Source organism: Prionailurus viverrinus, chromosome B3 (assembly GCF_022837055.1).
Source record: "Prionailurus viverrinus isolate Anna chromosome B3, UM_Priviv_1.0, whole genome shotgun sequence".
Lineage (NCBI taxonomy): Eukaryota > Metazoa > Chordata > Mammalia > Carnivora > Felidae > Prionailurus > Prionailurus viverrinus.
Window position 1 is genome coordinate 56,218,240 of NC_062566.1, and position 23,746 is coordinate 56,241,985.

Sequence of the window (23,746 nt, forward strand, 5' to 3'; positions counted from 1 at the left end):
CCAGAGGATGTTCATATAGGTGAAAAATCTGTTTCTAATCACATGAACTTAGAACTAATTTGTTTTACACATGAATTATTTTTTGTTCTGTTTTGTTTTTGCATAGAGCACAGTTACTGTGTAAATCAAGAGATTGTACTTTCTTTTTTTTTTATTATTTTTTTAATGTTTATTTATTTTTGAGACAGAGAGAGACAGAACATGAACGGGGGAGGATCAGAGAGAGGGAGACACAGAATCTGAAACAGGCTCCAGTCTCTAAGACATCAGCACAGAGCCCGATACGGGGCTCGAACTCACGGACCGCGAGATCATGACCTGAGCCGAAGTCGGCCGCTTAACCGCCTTAGCCACCCAGGCGCCCCTGTACTTTCTTTATTTCAGAGTTTACAAAGAGTTGGTCACTATTTTGGAAAATCGTATCACGTTCCTGGTATTTTCATCAACGATATAACATGCTTTTATCAGTCTGTATTTGCAGTTTTCACACTCATAGTCTTCATCTAATATAGTCACGCCCAAGCATTTACATGTTGAAATAAATATTATTTTATTTTTTAAATTTTTTTTAAAAAATGTTTTATTTATTTTTGAGAGAGAGAGGGTACCAGCAGGGGAGGTGGCGGGCTGGGGTGGAGGGGAGAGAATCTGAAATAGGTTCCATGTTGACAGCACAGAGTCTGATCCAGAGCTGGAACTCATGAACTGTGAGAAAATGACCTGAGATGAAGTTGGACAATTAATCAACTGAGCCACCCAGGTGCCCTTATATTGATACTTAAAATTTGACATGTGTAAGTAAGTTACAGTCGCTCTGAATTTCACTAAGGGTAGGAGCTATTGTAAAATATTTATAATAAAAAGGTATAAATACCTTGAAAGAAAAATTCCATGGTGACCTTTGGGACAGCTGCTTGAAGAGCATACTGGGGATTGTTTCTCTTTTTTTTTTTTTTTTATGTTTTCTTATTTATTTTTGAGAGAGAGAGGCAGAGCATGAACAGGAGGGACAGAGAGAGAAATACACACAGAATCTGAAGCAGCTCCAGGCTCTGAGCTGTCAGCACAGAGCCCGATGTGGGGCTCGAACTCACGAACCGCAAGATCATGACCTGAGCTGAAGTTAGACGCTTAACCAACTGAGCCACCCAGGCGCCCCGTACTGGGGATTGTTATAATCATGTCTCATATTTATGGATGAATGAAAATTCCCGTAACATTTTAGGGAAAAAAAAGAGGGTGTTGTGTCTGATATGGTTGAGAACTGCTGCTCTCCTGTCTGCCTCAGAAATAGTCACAGTTGTGATAAGTGGTATGAAGGAGGCACAGGATTTTAGGAGAGAAGTGTGTATGAGGGAGTATGGCCTCATCTGAGAGATCAGGGAGTGCTTCCCCAGGCAAATGACATTTGGACTGAGATTTGAAGGATGAATAGTTACCTAGATGGAAAGGAATAAAAACATTCCAGGGAGAGGGACCAGCATATGAAACAGCTCTTTGGAGGACTTTGTTAAGTATTTTGGTTTTTGATCTTAAATACTTGGATGCACTGAAGGGCTTTTTTATTTTTTATTTATTTATTTTTAATGTTTATTTTTGAGAGAGAGAGAGAGAGAGAGAGAGACAGAATGTGAGTGGGGGAGGGGCAGAGAGAGAGAGGGAGTCACAGAATCCAAAACAGGCTCCAGGCTCTAAGTTGTCAGCACAGAGCCCGACACGGGGTTCGAACTTGGGAAGAGCAGGGTCATGACCTAGGCCAAAGACAGACAGTTAACTGACTGAGCCACCCAGGCCAAGGGGCTTTTATTTATGTATTTATTTTTAATTAAAAAAAATTTTTTTTAACGTTTATTTATTTTTGAGACGAGAGAGACAGAGCATGAGTGGGGGAGGAGAGAGAAAGAGGGAGACACAGAATCTGAAACAGGCTCCAGGCTCCGAACTGTCAGCACAGAGCCTGACGTGGGGCTTAAACTCATGGACCGCAAGATCATGACACGAGCTGAAGTTGGACGCTCAACCGACTGAGCCACCCAGGCGCCCCAAGGGGCTTTTAAAAGTAAGGAACTGAGGCATAAAACATAAGAGCTTATGGTCTTGGGGCGCCTGGGTGGCTCAGTCGGTTAAGCATTCAACTTCGCCTCAGGTCATGGTCTCACAGTTCATGAGTTTGAGTCCTGCATGGGGCTCTGCTTGGAATTCTCTCTCTTCCTCTCTTTCTGCCCCTCCCCTGCTCGCGCTCGCTCTCTCTCTCTCTCTCTCTCTCTCTCTCTCAAAATAAGTAAATAAATAAACTTAGAGTGTATGGTCTTGGCTTTTTCATTGTATGGTTGAAGGAATCATAGAAGTGAATGTTTAGGTTGAGGCGAAATGGAAGTAGACTAGAATCCTGAGCCATTTCATGAAAGACATCTGCCATTCAAGAATCATCCTAGACCCTAGCAGATTTGTCACTAGACCTAGGGCCTCCCACTCCATCACAAGACTGAGGGGCATGTCTTCTTTGATCTCCCTCACCTGCTTGAACATTGCCTGGAGCCATTCAGTCAGGTTGAAGGCTCTGAAAAGTGTAAGCATGTGTCTAGTTCTGATCATGGCTTAGTAAGCTCCTACTGGCAGACCTTCCTGCAGATAACAGCTATTAAATCAGAAGTACATAAAACAACTAAAATCACTGGAGATTTACCCAGAGCAAACAGATTCTGGAAGGGAATTAACACTTGAGGAACTGATGCACATGATTTCCCATTTTCATGGCTGCAGTCTGTGCCAGGTAGGGTGGTTAAATTTCTGATGTTAAACTTCTAGTGTTTTTGGCCTGAAGAACCAAAAGATAAGGCTCTACGCAAACACACCTATTGGGAAGTAAAAGGAGAATCCTGGAAAATAGAGAAGCCTCAAACTCTTGTGAATGAACTCTACTGAAATCTTGACAGAGTGTGGAACTATGCATGTGTAGAACAGACTCTAAGAAGTTCAGCTAAGGGTGAAAGAACTGAATTGAGATTTCATCTACCTAAGAAACAGAGTTTGCAGTTTGAGTCAACCAATTTACATACCTACTAAAACAAAAATAAATTAAAAAAAAATCACTCTTTGGGGCACCTGGGTGGCTCAGTCGGTTAAGCATCAGATTTTGGCTCTGGTCATGAACTCACGGTTTGTGAGTTGGAGCCCCATGTCAGGCTCGTGCTGATAGCTCAGAGCCTAGAGCCTGCGTCAGATTCTGTGTTTCCCTCTCTTCCCCTCCTGCGCGCGCGCACACACACTTTCAAAAATAAATATTAAAAAACAACAAAAAAATCAGCACTCTTCAGAGGAATATAAAGGAATTCAGAGTCTCCACAATATAACATTTATAACATCCAGCATATATTCCAAAATTACTCATATACAGAGAATCAGGGAAATGTAACCTATTCTCAAGTTAAAAGACTATCTTAATCTTAAAATACTCAAATGTTGGAATTAGCAGGAAAGGATTTGAAACTTTTGAAAAATATGTATTAGTAAAGAAAAGGAAAATGATGCACAGGAAAATATACTCATAAAGAATGAGTATTAGGGGATATGGGTGGCTCAGTGGGTTGTGTCTGACTTCAGCTCAGGTCATGATCTCACGGTTTAAGTTTGAGCCCCACATCAGGCTCTCTGCTATCAGCACAGAGCCCACTTTAGATACTCTGTCTCCCCCTTTCTCTGGCCCTTCCCCACTTGTACATGCTCTCTCTCAAAAATAAATATTTTAAAAAAATGAGTATTAAATAATCAAATGGATATTCTAATGTTGAAATATAGGAAACTGGAAATAAACTGGTTGGGCTAAAAGCAGAATGGAGACGCCTGAGGAGAGAATCCATGAAATTAAAGATCAATAGAAATTACTCAGTATGAAGAGCAGAAGAAGAATAAAAGAGAAAAAGGAAGAGATCCTCAAGGACCTGTGGGCAATATAAAAAAACCAACATACTACATTGGAGTGCCAGAAGGAGAGGTAAAAGAATGGGGAAGAAGAAAAAATACTTGAAAATGTAAGGGCTGAAAACGTCCCAAAGTTAGTGAAAGGCATAAATTGACAGATTCTGTAAGCTCAGCACACCCTAAGAAGGATAAAGACAAAACCATGCAAACCATAAGTTTAACAACGAAGAAAACCATGACTAGGTACCTCATAGTCAAACTGTTGAAAGCCAAAAATAAAAGGAAAAATCCAGAAAGCAACCAAAGAAAACATGTTATATACAGGAGGGTGATCATGAAGGCCAGAAAGAATAGAAAATCTTTAAAATGCTGAAAGAAAAACTTGACAATCCAGAATTACAGATTCAGTAGTATAGCATTCAAGAATGAAAGTGAAATATAAATAATGTCAGTTAAAAGAAAACCAAGCGAATTCATTACTAGCAGATTTGCACTACAAGAAATGCTAAAGTTTGGTCTAAAAAGAGATGATACCAGGTGGAAACTTGACTCTTCATCAGGGAGTGAAGAACATCAGAAAAAGTAAATAAGTGGATAAATACAAATCTTGTCCTTTTAATTTCTTTTTTTTTTTTTTTTTTTTTTTCAACGTTTTATTTATTTTTGGGACAGAGAGAGACAGAGCATGAACAGGGGAGGGGCAGAGAGAGAGGGAGACACAGAATCGGAAACAGGCTCCAGGCTCTGAGCCATCAGCCCAGAGCCTGACGCGGGGCTCGAACTCCCGGACCGCGAGATCGTGACCTGGCTGAAGTCAGACGCTTAACCGACTGCGCCACCCAGGCGCCCCTTGTCCTTTTAATTTCTTAAAACAACATACAACTATTTAATAAAGATGCATCATCTTGTGGAGATCATCACATCATATAGATATAAAACATATACCATAAAGCATGGAATGGGAGTTGGGAGTAAATTGACCTATATGGCTACAAGGTTTGTAAAATGTACTTGAAGTGGCAAATTATTATTATTATTTTTTTTATGTAACCTTTTTTTTTAAGTTTTATTTTTTAAAATTTACATCCAAATTAGCATATAGTGCAACAATGATTTCAGGAGTAGATTCCTTAGTGCCCCTTACCCATCTAGCCCATCCCCCCCCACAACCCCTCCCGTAACCCTCAGTTTGTTCTCCGTATTTATGAATCTCTTCTGTTTTGCCCCCCTCTCTGTTTTTATATTATTTTTGTTTCCCTTCCCTTATGTTCATCTGTTTTGTCTCTTAAAGTCCTCATATGAGTGAAGTCACATGATTTTTTTCTTTCTCTGGCTAATTTCACTTAGCATAATACCCTCCAGTTCCATCCACGTAGTTGCAAATGGCAAGATTTCATTCTTTTTGATTGCCAAGTAATACTCCATTGTATATGTATACCACATCTTCTTTATCCATTCATCCATCGATGGACATTTGGGCTCTTTCCATACTTTGGCTATTGTTGATAGTGCTGCTATCAACATGGGGGTGCATGTGTCCCTTTGAAACAGAGCACCTGTATCCCATGGATAAATGCCTAGTAGTGCAATTGCTGGGTCGTAGGGTAGTTCTATTTAGTTTTTTGAGGAACCTCCATACTGTTTTCCAGAGTGGCTGCACCAACTTGCATTCCCACTAAAAAAATTTTTTTTAAATATTTATTTGTTTTTAGAGGGAGAGAGTGTGAGCAAGGGATGAACAGAGAGAGAGAGAGACACAGAATCTGAAGCAGGCCCCAGGCTCTGAGCTGCCAGCACAGAGCCCGATGTGGGCCTCGAACTCATGAACCGTGAGATCATGACCTGAGTCGAAGTCAGACGCTTAACTGAATGAGCTACCCAGGTGCCCCCTGAAGTGGCAAATTATTAACATGGAGTACAGGGTAAAATGATAGGGTGTATTTTGTAGTTCCTGGAGCGCTCATGGTAGAGAAAATGTGAAGAAGCACTGCTAAAAAGCTAGTAGAAAAATTAAAGTGAATAATCCAAAAGAAGACAGGTACAGACTAACAGAAATAACGGTAGACCTAATCCAACCATATCAATTTTTTAATATTTATTTTTAAATAATTTATTTTGAGGCAGGGGAGGGGCAGAGAGAGAGGGAGAGAGAATCCTAAGCAGGTTTCATGCTGTCAGCGCAGAGCTCCACACAGTGTGTGATCCCATGAACCATGCGATCATGACCCAGGCTGAAATCAGGAGTCAGACGCTCAACTGACTGAGCCACCCAAGGAGCCCCTGTGTTTATTTATTTTTGAGAGAGAGAGAGGGAGACAGAGGATCTGAAGTCGGCTCTGTGCTGACAGTAGTGAACCCAATCAGGCCCTCGAAATTATGAACTGTGAGATCATGACCTGAGCTGAAGTCAGATGCTCAACTAACATAGCCACCCAGGTGCCCCATATCAAGAATTTTATTTAGTATAATGGAATAGATATTCTGATTCAGTGCATACAGACAGATTGGCTAAAAGTAAATGCATGGAAAAATGTGTCTTTCAGTCAGTAAGCATAACAAGGCTAGAATGGCTATGTTCATGTCAGATAAAGTAGAGTTCAAGATAAAGTGTGTTGGGACCCCTGGGTGGCTCATTCAGGTGAGCATCTGACTCTTGATTTTGGCCCAAGTTATGATCTCACAGTTCATGGGTTCAGGCCCCACATCAGGTTCTGTTTTGGGGGTGTGGAGTCTGCTCGAGTTTCTCTCCCTCTCCCTCTCTCTCCCTCTCTCTCCCACATCTTTCTCTGCCTCTACCCTGCTTGCTGTCTCTTTCAAAATAAATGAGCTTAAAAAAAAATTAAGCGTGTTGCCAGAGTTAAGGGGGTCTTTTCATAATGATAAAAATGTCAATTCATGACATTATCATAAACACATATGTGCCAAACACCAGAGCTTCATAATACATCAAGCAAAAATTGATACAATTAAAGAAAAGGGGTGCCTGGGTGGCTCATTAAGTATCCAACTCTTGGTTTTGGCTCAGGTCATGATCTCGCAGTTCATAAGATTGAGCCCAATGTCAGGCTCTGTGCTGACAGTGCAGAGCTTGCTTGGGATTCTCTCTCTCACCTCTCTCTCTGCCCCTCCCCTGCTCATGCTCACTCTCCCTCAAAATAAACTAAAAAAAATTTTAAAAAATGGGTAACAATCATAGTGACTTTAACATTCTTCTCAATAACTGATGGCTAAAGAAACAAAAAAATCAGTATAGATCTGCACCCAACTACTACAGAATACATTTCTTTTCCCCAAGTGTATTTATAAACCAGATACCAGGTTGTAAATCATGTCTCGATAAATTTGAAAGGATTGAAATAATACAGAATATATTCTTTGACCATGATGGGATTAAAGTAGAAATCAAGATGACTAAAATATCCCACAAACATTTGAAAATTCAGTTAAACTTCTAAACCTATGTCAATGAAGAAATCACAAGAGAGATAGTGATTTGAACTGGATGGTGAAAATACAGCATCAAAATTTGTGGGATAATGGTCATAGCCAAGAGGAGCCTGAGGAGGCATCATGACCAAATGTAATGTGGTATCCTGGTTGAAATCCTAGAAGAGAAAAAGGATATTAGGTAAAAAATCTCGTTGGGGTGCCTGGGTGGCTGAGTTGGTTAAGTGTCTGACTTCAGCTCAAGTCATGATCTCATAGTTCATGAGTTCAAGCCCTACATCGAGCTCTGCACTGACAGTGTGAAGCCCGCTTGGGCTTCTTTCTCTCTCTTTCTCTCTCTGTCTCTCTGCTTCTACCCCCCTTGCATGCACTCTCTCTCAAAAATAAATAGATAAGCGTTTTTTTAAAAAAAATATGGAAATAAAATATGGAGTTAAATTAATTATCAATATTGGTTTATTAATTATGACAAACTATTATACTAATGCAAGGTATAAATAATACAGTAAACTAGGAGTGGTATATAGGGGTGCTTTACTATTGCAATTTCTCTGTAAATCTAAAACTATTCTGATATACATAGTTTATTAAAAAGTGCTTTAAAAATTTGTAGGATGCAGTTAATGGCATGCTTAGAAGGAAGTATATAACTTTAAACACTTATTTTAGAAAAAGGAGGTCTAAAGATAGTGACCTAAAGTTCTACCTTATGGAGCAAACAAAGAGCAAGATAAATCCAAAGTAGACAGGAGGAGAGAAATGATAACGACAACAGAAGCAATCAGTGAAATAGAAAAAGACAAACAATAGGCGAAATTACAAAGCCAGAAGTTCTTTGAAAAGATTAATAATGTTGATAAACCCATAGATACACTAATAAAAACAACACAAATTACTAATATCAGGAATGCAAGGGATTTATCACTACAGATCCTGTAGAACAATAAGGGGATATTATAAACAACCTAACGCCAAAAAATTTGACAATGTAACTGTGCAGTTTCTTGAAAATATCAACATACTAAAGCTGTCACAAGTTGAAACAAAATCTAAATAAACTCATATTAAAGAAACGGGATAATGATAAAAAAAAAAAAAACTTCCGTAAAGAAAACTCAGGGCCATAATGGTTTCACTGATGAATTCTATCAAGTACTTTTTGTTTGTTTGTTTTTGTTTTTTAAGTAGGCTTCACCACCATGCAGAGCCCAATGCGGGGCTTGAACTCATGATCCTGAGATCAAGATCCTAGCTGAGATCAAGTGTGATGCTCAACTGACTGAGCCATCCAGGCGCCCTGAATTCTGTGAAGTATTTAAAGAAGAAATAGGGGCATCTTGGTGGCTCAGTTGGTTAAGTGTCCGACTTCGGCTCAGGTCATGATCTCACAGTTTTTGGGTTCAAGCCCTGTGTCAGTCTCTGTGCTGACAGCAGGGAGCCTGGAGCCTGCTTCAGATTCTGTGTCTTCCTCTCTCTCTGCCCCTCCTCTGCTCGTACTCTGTCTCTCTCTCAAAAATAAACATTAAAAAAAATTAAAGAAGAAATAACATCAATCTTAAACTTCCAGAAAATAGACAGAAGGGAATCGCTTCCAAACTCATTTCACTAGTGCATCATTACCTAATAACTAAAACCAGATAAAGATGTTACAGATTTAAAAGAAAATTACAGAAACATGCCTTATGTACATAGAGCCCCGTATGATTCTGAGCAAAATATTAACAAATCATAATACATTATGATTGAGTGATCTTTCTGATACAGCAAATATAGTAAAATGTTATATGGCAGAATCTAGGTAATAGATATAGGGATATATGGGAACCTGGATGTGGGATGTTCACTATGAGAACCTTTCAGCATTTTTGTGTTTGAAATTTTCCAAAACACAGTATAGGGAGAAAAGAGAATATTATGAACAGATTTGTATTTTAAAGAGATTACTTCTGCTGCAGTGTAAGGAATTGGGAAAGTACAGGAATACCTGAGAGTGGTTTGAGAGAGGGTGCTGGGACCTGTTAGGAGGATATTATACAGCTGTTCTTTTTAAGGTGACAATTTCAAGGTAAATTAGAGCTCTGGGAAAATTTCCATGCTGTTGGAATGCTGAACTTTTGAACAGTACCAAATTTTGTCTAAGCATATTTTTTTTTTACTACTTACTGAGATATTTGGATCTATCACTGTATGCATGTGAGCTTTTAGTAAACAGATTTTTGACATTTACAAAGTGATGTTGAGGAGTTTTGCAAATTCAAAAATTTGCAGACACCACTGCTTTAGCACATAAATTCCTCCCTAAAATCTGATGAAATATATGGTGACCTTTGCAGACTCAACAATTTTTTAAATATAGGACGAAGGCATTTAGGAGGCTATTTTAAAAAAAAATTGTTTTCATGTTTATTTATTTTTGAGAGAAAGAGTGCGAGCAGGGGAGGATCAGAGAGAGAGGGAGACAAGCATCTGAAGCAGGCTCCAGGCTCCCTGCTGTCCACACAGAGCTTGACGTTGTGCTTGAACCCATGAACCATGAGATCATGACATGAGCTGAAGTCAGACACTTAACTGACTGAGCCACCCAGGTGCCCCTAGAAAGCTATTAACGTCAATTAAACTGCTAAAGTAAATGTTTTACTGTATTACACCATGACTATAGTTAACCATGAACTTAAAAATTTTTACAAAGAGAATAGTGAAGATGATTGTTATTATAATCATACTTGTATAAAGTGGGTGAAGATTATTGAACACATTGTTAGCAAGAAGATGCATGGAGAACAACGAAGCTTTTTGAGGAGAATGTTGGGCAAGTTAGTTAGAGTCACTCATTAGCTTGCAGGGATTGTAATTCATGCCACAGAATCTAAAATTTCATGTCACAGAATTTTAAATTTTAATATCTATAAAAGATGGATTGAATACAGGAATAAAAATTTTTTTAATTGCTAAATAAATGCAACAAGCTACCCAGTTACAGTTTTAAAACAGTGGTCACATAACCTATCCTTGGGTTTATGATCTACTCTGTTATATGATGATAACATTTGCTAGTATTTTATATTACCTCGTTAAGGTTGGTGTTACCCCAGTTTCTTTTTCAGTTACTTTTCATTCTAAGATATAATGCTTGCCAGGTTCCAGAATTGAGTAAAGAATTGGAACCTGATGGTAGTTCTGAGTTAAGGGATCTGTTGTCCACCCTTTCCATTTTCCTTGCCTGGTTGTTTTTTGTTCCTTTCCTTGTTTCCTTGCCTGGGCACGCTTCACTTGAGAGGGGCACAACTTTTAATGCCTTTTTCTGAGTCACAGACTTAACTTCCGGTCTTTGTGTTAGCCCTATGCTTACTAATAAAGAGTGGTTAGTACATGTACTCTTGCTAAGTGTTGTGGTAGGGCAGATAATATAAAAAGTAGGAATGCTAGCGAGTAAAATGCTTATAAGCTTATGCTCAAAGATACTGGATGCAGGAAGCCACCAATCACTTGCCTTGGGAATCAGGAGCCAGCCAAGACTTAGAACTAGCAAATATGACAGCTACCTACAATAAGCCTTTGAAAGTTCTGGTTATAGGTTGATGTGATAAAAAATACTTTCTGACCTTTATTACCAGCTCACTTCTTCCTTAGGTAGGAGCCTTGGAACTTTCTAGGGAGGCCCACTGAGCAAAGTGAGGACCCTCCCAGAGTGCCTCCCAGAAGTGCCCGTCATATCTTTGCTCTGTAACCTTCTGGGCAACCTAGGGGTAGTAGGAAAAACTTGCTTTGTCACTGAGCACTGTCTGTTACCCTGTTTTGCTCATCAGAAATCCATTACTTTTTTGTTCAGGGTTGAGATGGAGGCACACAGTTAGTTACCTTTGGAATTCAGAAAAGGGATTCTAATCTGAGTACCACTCTCCCCACCTCAACAAACCAAAATCAAGCTTTTTCTTTCTTTTTTAAGTTTTTATTTATTTAAGTACACCCAACCTGGGGCTCGAATTCACAACCCCAAGATCAAGAGTCACATGCTCCTTCGACTAAGCCAGCCAGGCACCCCTAAGCTTTTTTTTTTCTTCACTGTTTCACAGTGTATTATTGTCCTGTGAAGTCTGCGTTGGCTTTAATTAGGTCAGAGTTCAAATATCTTAAGAACTACTGAGTTTATTGTAATGAATCTTAGGAGGTTTATAAACAGATCGCATCCTCATGGGAAGGTGAGGGAGACCAGACATAACCTACCATCAAACTGCCTGTACTTACTTACATTGCAGGTTGTTTAAACAGTAAAATGAGATAATGTGACAGTGTTGCAAATAAAGTTCTTTGACACCAAACTGTTTTTCAGCCTTGAGTTACATAATAAATATTTGGAGACATATTGTAACATTGATGTTTGAGATGGACTACAGAGTTGTGAGATAGCGGTTACTGGGAAATGTGTCTTTCTGACCTATTTAAATCACTTTTGAGTGACTACCCTTGTATAAGGGTGGGGATAATGAGCATAATGAGGCACAAAATGGAGTCTCTGGAAATTACAGTGTAATAATTCTACTCTGCCTACACAACTGTATTTCTTTTTATTAATAAGCGATGTGGATGATTCTGTTGTACTGCTTGGGTTTAGAACTTCTTTATATACTGGGGGGCAGGAGCCAAGGCAGGAATCTTTAATGGGTGGAGCAGTTGGTTGAAGGGAGGATAGATAGACCTGTAAGGTCTTACGGGTTCATCACATTGAAGAATAGATAGCAAAAATGAAAAATAGAAATCTGTTAGGACTCCTGTATGACTAAATACAGGAAACTGAAGGAAAAGAATCAGTAATATGGTTTTTGTCCACAGGCATGGTAATTGTATTGACAGAATAGCAATTAGAATGTTGAGAAAAGGTATTTATTATGGGACTTTTAAGGCTGTTATGACTAAGAAATATCACAGATATTTCTCACAGTTTGGGGAAAATTGGAAAAATTTCATAGTGGGTATTTTTAAGTGATATGGGAGGAAAACTCAAGGGGGTTAAAGTGAGAATGGCAGTAGTTGAATTGTTTTTATATACTTACTTGACTTGTGTAATGTAACCTCTCAAGTACTTTGAGATTGCAGAGTTGGGTGGTTTCTATTTCCTTGACTTCTAATCCTTAAGACCTTGAAAGAGAGCAGTGGTTCCCATCTAGAAAGCTGTGAGCTAATTTGAGTATTTCAGAGAGCTTAATGGAAATCATATATTAACCCAGATTAAAGATATGGAAATTAAAGTTCCTTTGTCTTTGGCTGGAATCCTGTCAATTCAGTACTTAAATACTAGGTCTTCCTTATTGATTAAATGCTTTGTTAGCAGTTGTACTTTTTAATTTTTTTACAGACGTTAAAATGAATTTACTTAATTCATGCAGAGTCGAAACATGGAGCTTGTGAAAGGAAAAATAAATCATAAGAGGGAGTCTTTGGTTAACAGGTTGATAGAGAATATTTTATTTTATCTTTATCTATTTAAATCCAAATTAGTTAACATACAGTGTAGTATTGGTTTCAGGAGTAGAATTTAATGCTTCATCTCTTACATATGACACCCAGTGCTCATCCCAACAAGTGCCCTCCTTAATGCCCATCACCCATTTAGCCCATCCTCCCACCCACCTCCCCTCCAGCAACCCTCAGTTTGTTCTCTGTAAAGAGTCTCTTATGGTTTGCCTCCCTGTCTGTTTTTATCTTCTTTTTCCTTCCCTTCCCCTATGTTCATGTTTTTCTCGAATTCCACGTATGAGTGAGATCATATCATATCTTTCTCCAACTGACTTATTTCGCTTAGTGTAATACCCTCTAGCTCCATCCACGTTGTTGCAAATGGCCAGGATTTCATTCCATTGCATTGCCAAGTAGTGTTCCGTTATATATATATGTATGTATGTATATATATATGTATGTATATACATATATACATACACACACACACACACACACACACACACATACACACACACCACGTCTTCTTTATCCATTCATCAGTCAGTGGACATTTGGGCTCTTTCCATAATTTGGCCATTGTTGATAATGCTGCTATAAACATTGCGGTGCATGTGCCCCTTCGAATCAGCATTTTTGTATCCTTTAGAGAAATACCTAGTAGTGCAATTGGTGGGCCATAGGGTAGTTCTGTTTTTAATTTTTTGAGGAACCTGCATACTGTTTTCCAGAGTGGTTGTATAGGAATATTTTATTATATGACTTTATTTCTGTATCCATTTACTAGGAGTTAATTGGCTAGTTAGTGCTTAGTTCTTACTTGACTAAATATATAAAAACACCACAATAGCTGTTGTTGCTTGTGCCAGAAAGTCAAACTTTTTCATCAACTCTGTTGCTTCTAAGTTTTTTGTTCCTGTTTTGCTTTGATGATTAATAACTTGAAGCAATATTAAAAACATTTCTGTACAGGATAGAGATGGGCTGGCTCAGTTGAGCGTATGACTCTTGATGTCAAAGTTGTGAGCTCAAGCCCCACGTTGGGTGTAGAGATTACTTAAAATCTTTTTTTTTTAATTTTTTTTAACGTTTTTATTTATTTTTGAGACAGAGAGAGACAGAGCATGAACGGGGGAGGGGCAGAGAGAGGGAGACACAGAATCTGAAACAGGCTCCAGGCTCTGAGCCATCAGCCCAGAGCCCGACGCGGGGCTCGAACTCCCGGACCGCGAGATCGTGACCTGAGCTGAAGTCGGACGCTTAACCGACTGAGCCACCCAGGCGCCCCGAGATTACTTAAAATCTTAAAAAAAAATTCTGGACATATCTTCTTTATGATTGTTTCCCCAACTCTTAGAACAGTGCTTGGTGCTCAATAAATGCTTGTTGAATGAAACAAAATACTGTATGTAAATAGTAATTAAAGTTGAAGTAAACATTAAGATATAAGAGAATTAAAAGAATAATGATGCATTGACACTGAGTACCAGAGTGATTTATGTTAATTTTGAGATCTAAGAGGTAGTAGCAGTATTAGAAGCACGAATAATATGTACTTATTCAAAAAGGTCTTTTTCTTTGTTGTATTAGGTAGTTGACATTCAGCTTTCTCAAATGGCCAAAATTTTACCTTATAATCTTGTTTTAGTGTGTTTTTTTTAAAAAAAGTTAGTTTAGAGAGAGTGCACTAGCTGGGGAGAGGGGCAGAGGGCAGGGGTGGGGGAATAGGGAAGGAATCTTAAACAGGCTCCACCCTCAATGTGAAGCCCAGTGTGGGACTCGATCCCATGACCCTGGGATCATGGCCTAAGCTGAAATCACGAGTCAGATGCTCAACCAACTGAGCTACCCAAGCGCCCCTTGTTGAATGAAATTATTTCAGACATTCAGGAATCGTATAAAGTGGGTTGCAATAGCAAGGAAATTGCTGAGTGACCAGGAGAAGTAGAAAACTATAGGTCTCTTCCTTACTGGTCCTTCCACCATGTTGTCTAGGAGTTACAGATTAAATTAGGGTAGTTTATAACTTCATTACTTCACAATTTTAAGGTCCCTAAGGAGTGAATCCAGGCAAGGAAGCAGATATGTCTGTTAGAGCCTGGTGTTTCATGTGTGGAAGGAAAAACAGTGATGCTTGGGAAGTGAAATTAAATTCTCATGTAAGGCATCTTTGAAGGGACATAAGAGAAAAATATGCTAGCGCTAGAGGATTGTAAAATAAACCTTCTGGTTTTAATCCAAACCTCAGTATTTACTCAGCTCTATCTCACATTTGGTAACCAAAGATAGTTCCATTTGGAACAGTTCTACAAATGCTTATGGGATGCCCGCATTATGGCAAACATGGTTTTAAGTGCTAGATCTATACTAGTGAACAAAATATACAAAGTCCCTGGAAATAGAATTAAGAATTAAAAATAAATATATGCTATTTCGGGTAGTAAGAGATACTTGCCTCAGATGTCTTTTGCTGTTTAACAAGCTAGCCCAAAATTTCCTGGCTTAAAAGAAATATCTTACTGTCTCTTAACATTCTGAGGGTTGAAAAGGCTCGTCTGCATGATTCTTTAAGTCGTCTTACTTGGGGACCCTCATTGGCAGCTTACCTGACATGGCTCATTCACCCAACATGGCTGTCAGATGGTGCTGGTCATTGGGTGCTCAGCTGGGCCTCAGTTCTTTTCCCCTTGTCCTCTCCTTGTGGCTTGGGCTTCCCACAGCCTGTGGCTGGGGAAGGGAAAATGAACCACACCTTCGATGGGTGGTGGTGATAAGATTAAATTGCAAAAGAATACACAGGGTGGGAGATAATGCTGTGGCCCTCTACCGAAACAGCCTACCACAGTGCTATTAAAAATATAAAAATCAGGTAGCATACCCAGTAGTTCCATGGATCTGCCTCTTCCTTCAACAGTATTTGGATGTATCAGACCCAGGGATACCCCTTCTTCCAGCCTTCTACCACTCTCCAACCTCTTTTCCAGTCACAACCTGCAGATCCATCTTCTAAGCTATCCCTTGCCTCTGAGACCAGCTAACACTGTGGTTTTTGTTTTTGTTTTTGTTTTTGTTTTGTTTTTTTTCAACGTTTATTTATTTTTGGGACAGAGAGAGACAGAGCATGAATGGGGGAGGGGCAGAGAGAGAGGGAGACACAGAATCAGAAACAGGCTCCAGGCTCCGAGCCATCAGCCCAGAGCCTGACGCGGGGCTCGAACTCACGGACTGCGAGATCGTGACCTGGCTGAAGTCGGACGCTTAACCGACTGCGCCACCCAGGCGCCCCGGTTTTGTTTATAAGATTAGTTCCTTATTGCCAAACATGAGCTCCTGGATTTGTCAGAATTATTCCCCTGAGGTGGTGGCTGCTGTCAACCTCCTGGTCAACCTGTATCTGCAGGTTTCCTACACCTACTTCTCTCTGGGCTTATATATCAACCATGATGTTGTGACTCTGGCACTTCTACAAGTTAACTGAGGAGAAGTGTGGGGGTTCCCACTGTCTCCTCAAGATGCAAAAACTAGTGGGTGGCCGCACCCTCTAACACAATATGCAGAAGCTGTCCCAAGATGGGTGGGGTGAAACCTTGGACACTAGGGGAGACACTATGGTCTTGGAGAAGAAACTGAACCAGGCCTTTTTGTGTCTGCATGCCTTGGGTTTTGCCCATGCAGACCCTCGTCTCTGTGATTTCTTGGAGAGGCATGTACTTGATGAGCAGGTGGAACCATCAAGAAGATGGGCAACCACCTGACAAACCTCTGCAAGCTGGCTGGTCCCCAGGCTGGGCTGGGCAGGTATCTCTTCCAAAGGCTCACCCTCAAGCATGACTGAGAGCCTCTGGGGCCCTCTGAGGGGCCCTCTGGCATCCCCTTGGTATCAGGCTTCTGCCTGAGCCTCTCCCTGCAGCCTCTAGGCAGCTTTTTAACTGCCATGGAGCCCTCTCCCAAACCGTGGACCAAATGAAAACAATAAAGCTTTTGCAGCAAAAAAAAAATAAAATAAGCAGATCAATAGGAAGAAGGAATGGGGAGCAAAAGATATAGGATTGTATAGGTCAGGTAACGCCTCCCTGATGAAGCAACATTTTAGATACTTGAGAGAATGAGCTATGAGAGCCATAAGGACATCTTAAGGAAGCATATTCCAGGCAGAGAGAATAGGGCATATAGAAACTCTAAGGTAGGAGAATCCTTGGTGTGATCCAGGACTAGCAAGAAGGGCAGTGTGGTGGGGCATGGAGTTAGACTGAGAGAAGCAGATATTGTGGCCAATGGCGAGGGACTGGATGTCCTGTGAGTGAGATGGGAATCTGTTGGAAGATTTTCCGCAGAGTAGTTAAGTGATCTGACTTAAATTTTAAAAGAATCCTGTTGTGAGAATCTTTGGCTCCTGTTTTGAGAATAGACTATGAGAGGACACGAGTGGAGCTAGAGACTCAGGTCAGTAGGCTAGTGCCATGTGAGATGACAGACCTGCTAAGTAGTGAGGCGGGGGTGGGTTTGGGATGCATTTCAGCATGGGAGTGGCAGGATTTGCTGATGAGGGTGGATATGGGGTGAGAAAGAGGGATCGAGGATGACTTCCAAAGTTCGAATTTTCATTTACCAGCGTGGGAACACTGGGAAGAGCAGGGTGGAGGTGAGGTAGACGCAAGACTCGTACTTTTAGCTTGCGTTGAGGTGAATCTAAGAGGACATCTGGGGAGAAAAAGGTTGCTAATTGTTACTTCCTCATTGCAGGTGTGACGTTGAGTGCTTCAGATCTGGTCACTATGGTACGAGAACGAAAATGCATATTGTGCCACATTGTGTACACCTCAAAAAAGGTAATAAATAGAAGAGGGAGAATCCAAGGCTTTTGTGACTGATTTTTTTTTCCCAGAGACATCACGTGGAATTTGTAGATAGGTGAAAGCTTTTAATGGTGTCTTGTTTCCTAAACCATAGCCTCATTCCACTGGTTTCTTTTTTGCTGCCTCGTGAAGCCAATAACTGCATTATTAAATCTCTACCCAGATTTGAAGATACTCAAAAATCAATAATAAATAGTTACTAATTTAGTCAGTAACTAGTTACAGAGAAGATGCCTTAAAATTCAATTTATTTGAAGTTATACTATTATCTGAGGAGCTAAGGATACAGCATTTGTTGTCTGTACCTGCATTCTGCTTCTGCCCATGCTTGTGAAAAGTGCAGCACATCAAAAATGGTGTTAACAATACCCTAGATGTCCATAAGGTGGGAGTGTTGCTCAGAGAAAAAACACATCTTTCAGAACTGAAAAGAACTTGTACCTTAGGGAAATTGACTACAATTTGTCTCACTTTTTGCTTTTTCTTGACTGTGTCGTTTGGTTGTTTTTTTTTTTTTTTAATTTTTTTAACGTTTATTTATTTTTGAGACAGAGACTGAGCATGAATGGGGGAGGGTCAGAGAAAGGGAGACACAGAATCTGAAACAGGCTCCAGGCTCCGAGCTGTCAGCACAGAGCCCGACGCGGGGCTTGAACTCACGGACCGAGAGATCATGACCTGAGCCGAAGTCGGCCGCTTAACTGACTGAGCCACCCAGGCGCCCCTCGTTTGGTTTTTAAGTAGTGCTGCTAGCTAGAATGCTGAGAGATTTTTCTCTAAGCTTTTTTTTTTTTTTTAAATTTTTTTAATGTTATTTATTTCTGAGAGAGAGAGGCCAGAGCACGAGCAGGGGAGGGGTAGAGAGAGAGGCAGACACAGAATCCAAAGCAAGCTTCACGCTCTGAGCTGTCAGCACAGAGCCTGACGTAGGGCTCAAACTCAAGAACTGAGAGATTATGACCGGAGGTGAAGTTGGACACTTAACCAACTGAGCCACCCAGGCACCCCTCTAAGCTTTTAAGATGTCCTGGATTGTCACTGAAAATTCAGAGAACTGGGAAGATTATCATGAGCTAAGTTAGCCAGAGAAGTTTGAGTGAACCTAGAAAGATGTTTGGGAGAAAGATGGTTTAAATAAATAAAAGAGAAAGATATTTTAGGTGGAATAACAACATGTACAAAAGTGAAGAGGTAGAATGGAGTATAATAGTTCTAGGAGTCTATCAGAAGGCTTATCCGATTAAAACAGTTTTGTTTTGGGAATAGTGGGACTGCAATGTAATTTGTAATTTAAATGCAGATAGTTATAAACCGTGTTGAATGCCAGGCTGAGGGGTTTGATTATGATCCATCCAGTAGGCTCGGGTAAAGAAATGTTTTTTGTTTGTTTGTTTTTCCTGTTTGGGATTTCTGTTAGTGGTGGAAAAATCGGTTAGGAGTTTATTTATTTGTTCATTAATATTTTTTTAAAGTTTATTTACTTAGAGAAAATGCAAATGGGAGAGGGGCAGAGACAGAGGGGGAGAATCCCAAGCAGGCTCCATGCCACCAGCACATGGAGCCCCACATGGGGCTTGAACTCATGAACCCACGAGATTGTGACCTGAGCCAAAATCAAGAGTCTGACACTTAACCAACTGAGTCACCCAGGCACCCAGTTGGGATTCTGAAATCATGTTTAATAATATGGCTGATATCTTTTACAAAAGTAGAAGAACCATTCTTCTAGTTTAAAATTTTTTTGACCAAGGTTTATGCTAATTTGTAATAAATAGAAATTCCTTATGGCTCCTTTCAGATTGGAGGGAGATGGGAACTAGAGAAGATGTGAGAAGGATAGGCAGACACTCAGGTATGGTTTCAGACTTTCGTGGTGTAGGAGCCCTATCTTGTGATATCTCATAATTTTGCCATTTTAAGTCTTTGGACGTTTCTTCTACTCTAGTTTAAAACGTTTTTGTCTCTTTATATTTTTCCATGGATCATAATGAAGTTAAATTAAGAGCTGTGATTGATTACCTACTCCTGCCTTAGGAAATGCCAATGATAGGTTTCTTTTTTTTTTTAATATTTGTTTTTGAGAGAGAGAGAGTGAGCGAGCATGAGCAGGGGATGGGGGGAGGGAGGTCAGAATTTCTGAAGTGGGCTCTGAGCTGACAGTTGAGAGCCCGATGTGGGGCTTGAACTCACGAACTATGAGATCCTGACCTGAGCCTAAGGTGGATGTCTAACCGACTGAGCCATCCAGGTGCCCTGTCAATCATAGGTTTTTAAGTGAGGGAATGTGTGATTTAAGTGTTAAGATTATTGTGGTATTGTGGTGCCTGGATGGCTCAGTCATTTGAACCTCCAACTTTTGATTTAGGCTCAGGTCATGATATCGAGCTTCATGGGTTCAAGCCCCACCTCGGGTTCCGTGCTGACAGTACGGAACCTGCTTAGGATTCTGTCTCCCTCTCTTTCTGCCCCTCCCCTCACATGTGTTTTCTCTCTCTCTCTTTCTCAAAAATAAATAAATATTAAAAAAAAAGTTAATGTGGTCTAAGAAATTAGCAGAATGGGTTAGTTGAAAGGAATAACTCTGATAGTTTTAGATAGATTATGAATAACTTATGTTGAAGCAGTGCTTTCCTCTAGTCTCCCAAACTAGCATAACCCTAATTTCTCCAAATATACTGTGGAGAAGAAAAAGAACCTAAATGTCCTAAGTATGGGGAAAAGCTGTATACTGCATCCCTGAGCATTGTGATGCTCGTTAGTTTATGAAAGGCTGAGAAGCCCTGGAGTTAAGAAATACTAAAAAAAATAATAATAATAAATTTGTTGTTTTCAGTGTTTTCTAAATTTGTTCAACTGCCAAATCTTTTTAAAAAAAATTTCTTTCCTCCTTCTCCTTTAGAAAATATAACATTGTTAATATAGAAGAACTAAATAGAAGCTTGATAACTGAGCAAGTATGCGTTTGGGGCTATTACTCTAATCCCGTGCCCATGGATCTTTCCTAGTTATTTTGAAAGCTCAGTTGTCACACTATTTGCATTCATTCCTTGGAGCAGGATGGGAGAGGATTTCAGATGTAAATTTAGGAAAAGATTTGTGAAGTGTTTTAGACAATCAAGTCATGTTAAAACAAGTTTTGAATGATAACATTTTTATAACTGAAATAGAATATAGAATTAATTTTTATATCAGAGAGGATGACCTATTTCAGTGAATGGTGTTTTGGTTAGAATGGTTGCAAGAAACAGAGGGACTTAAATTTAGCTCAAGGAAAGGGAATTTGGCACATGTAAATCTCATATAAGGGAAAATTGAACAAAGGGATGCATAGGGATTTGAGTAGGTGTTGTATATTGTTCATGGATTTTTTTCATTGTTTATTATGTCACTAACTTGACTCAGCTTTCAGCTATGTAAGTGTACATTGTAATTAGTGGCCAATCAGTTGTAGGTAGAAGGACGTCACATGTAAAGCCATCCTCCAAGTGAAGCATTTGTAGAGATAGGAAGGAAATGATGGTCATCTTCAATAAAATTGTCATTTAAGGGATGTATTTTGAATCACATCCCTGTTTGTCACACTGTAGTAGATAACTTAAAGTAAGAATAGGTTATTGAGTTGTACTCTTTGACAAATGAATTGTATATAATGAGAAATCTGAATGCACTAGATGGTTACAGTGCTTTGCTGTCAAAAACGTCAGGATCTGAGTTCTAGTTTGACCACTTGATTATCTCTGACTCTGAGAGGGCAAGACTGAATATTTTCACACTTACCCCTTCAGTGTCTAAGTCTGTACTTGGCATATAATAAGCAGTGATAAGTATTTGGTGAATAAATGAGTTCGCTCCTATGTATCCTTGTATTCTTTTGAAATTAATAATATTCCCTCAGCAGTGTTGTGCAGTTCATGTGAAGAAATGTTTGAGGCACTTAAACACAGGGCACAGTTAATAGTAATAGTCAACAATTATAGTAGCCCTTTTATTATACATGTCAACAGCCATTCTTTAATTATGTCGTGCTGCGTATGTATACTTGCGCGTGACAAAGGGATAGACATTTACAGCTTTTTGAGTTTTTGGAGGTGTGTGTGCATATGTTTTTAAGTGGAAGCTCTTCCTGCAGATTTTATTTTCTTCCCACTAAGAATGGGATGGAGGGAGGAGAGAACCTAGCAAATTTTCAAACATTTCATCAGAATCAAACAAATCAGTGGGGGAGATTGGGCAGTGAAAATGAAAGCATGATTGAGCTGCTGTGTTCAAAGCAGTTTTTAAAGACTTCATAATCAACCATGGAGAAGTTCTGTATCTGTAACTTCTACCTAGAATTGATATATCCATCTGTTCATTCAGCAAATGTCGACAACCAGATGCCAAGCCCTGGCCAAGACTTGAGTAACAGTTGGAATTTGCTCTTGAGAAACTATCAGTTGAGTAGGGAAAGCAAGTCTGGAGAAAAGTAGCCAAAGAGCTGAGAAGTTAAGTGATTTCAGAGATTTTCTTTTCTTTTTTAGATAATTGTAGTTAAATTCTTTCTTTTGGGATAGAATTTAACCCACATAGTTTATCTTAAATATTTTGCCCCCCCCCCCCAAGACGGTATACTTTCTAACCTTTTTGGAAAGCCATTTAATTGTTTTTTTTTCTTAACAGTTCTTTTATGTAAGAATGAAATATGCCCAAAACATAGCTGAAGAATTATGAGGAACTGGTTTCACTATGGAATTGAGAAGGGTAACCATGGCAAGGAACTTGAACCCTAGTTGTTGATTGAGTAAAAACAGAGGGATTTCTTTTCCCAAAACAACCCCCCCCCTTAGTTTAATCTGCTTTCTTTAATTTTGAAGGAGATGGACGAACACATGCGGAGCATGTTGCATCACAGGGAGCTTGAGAACCTGAAGGGCAGGTATGGGAACGGCTGTATTCCATAACTTGTGAATGTCGTGGGAGCTGAGTGCTGAGGGTGCCTGTTAGCTTATTTCATAGTAATCCTTCATAAGTGAATATTGTCCTATGACATAGAACTGTCTTTTAGAATTATTGACGAATATAGTAGGTTTTTTTGGCATTCAAAAAGGGTAAGTCTTTGTGTATCTAGAATGTGTAGAATTCACAGCAGCTCTAACAAGCAGGTTGCAACAAAGGTGGGTGGGGATGGGCTGGTTCCTCATTAGTAAATATTCTCATCCAGACACACCAGTCTTGAAACTAAGACATTTCATGTTGTCTCAGCAGTGTTACAAATTATTACCTGCCATAAACCTTTAGAGTTAGTGGGATAGTCTGAGAAGTCCAAAGTACGCTAAATGGCAGCAAGTCTCTCATTAGTGTAAATAAAATCTGAGTGCAAACTTTGAATATTTAAGAATGTTGTTTTGTGATGCAAAAGTTGAGATGTTTAAAGAAAGAAAATCTAATAAGCACCTTTAAAAAATTAAATATAGCATATGTGTGTATTCCATGTCTCTCCCCCTCCCCCCACATCTGTGGTTCTTTTTTGATGTTTTTCACTTTCTTGAATTTGAGATTTGGAAACAGTATGGAATAGAGAAAGATTGGGAAACTGAGAAATATTAATTTTATCTTTTTTTTTTTTTTTTTACTTTGTGTCTTATTGCATGAATAATAGATACAGGCTTTGATCATGATGCCCGTGTAAGTCATTCAAAGTTACTTGTGTTTTAAATACTATGGTTTTAGATTGTGTGGGCAAATTAATATGGTAGTAAACTTTCAGCTAATGTTTAGCCTATTAGTGGAGTTTTTCCATGGTCTCCGTTCCCTACTGTGTGAAGGTTAGGTCTAAACAACAGTATAAAAGAGGCTTTCATTTAGATTTAATGTGGAGAATTTTTATCATAATACCTTGAATATATGTAATCTTTAAGTCATTATCATTGGAAACCTATGAAATATAGTCAACCTTTGATTCTCTAAATGTGGATTATCCTAATTACCTCATCCCATTTCCAGCACACTTCCTTTTGGAATTCACCTTTCTCTGGTCTGTTTACCTGCTACCTGACTATATTATAAATCAAACAAAACATATGAGGTCA

At 39.4% G+C, this 23,746-nt stretch overlaps 1 protein-coding gene and 1 pseudogene across 6 annotated transcripts in view; both read left to right on the forward strand.

Annotated features, from left to right (window-relative positions):
- ZNF106 (zinc finger protein 106) overlaps window positions 1-23,746 on the forward strand; it is a 65,292-nt gene that overhangs the window by 6,193 nt on the left and 35,353 nt on the right. For 4 of the 6 annotated variants that reach the window (XM_047862788.1, XM_047862790.1, XM_047862791.1 and 1 more), the window contains exons 2-3: window positions 17,566-17,651; window positions 22,532-22,593. In XM_047862788.1, coding sequence (XP_047718744.1) covers window positions 17,598-17,651; window positions 22,532-22,593 — 116 coding nt within the window. In that variant the 5' untranslated portion in view covers window positions 17,566-17,597. Of the gene's footprint in view, window positions 1-17,565; window positions 17,652-19,476; window positions 19,531-22,531; window positions 22,594-23,746 lie in introns of those variants that run through there. The other 2 variants (XM_047862789.1, XM_047862793.1) reach the window with 1 other exon arrangement.
- Window positions 16,145-16,657, forward strand: LOC125167901 (ferritin light chain-like; annotated as a pseudogene).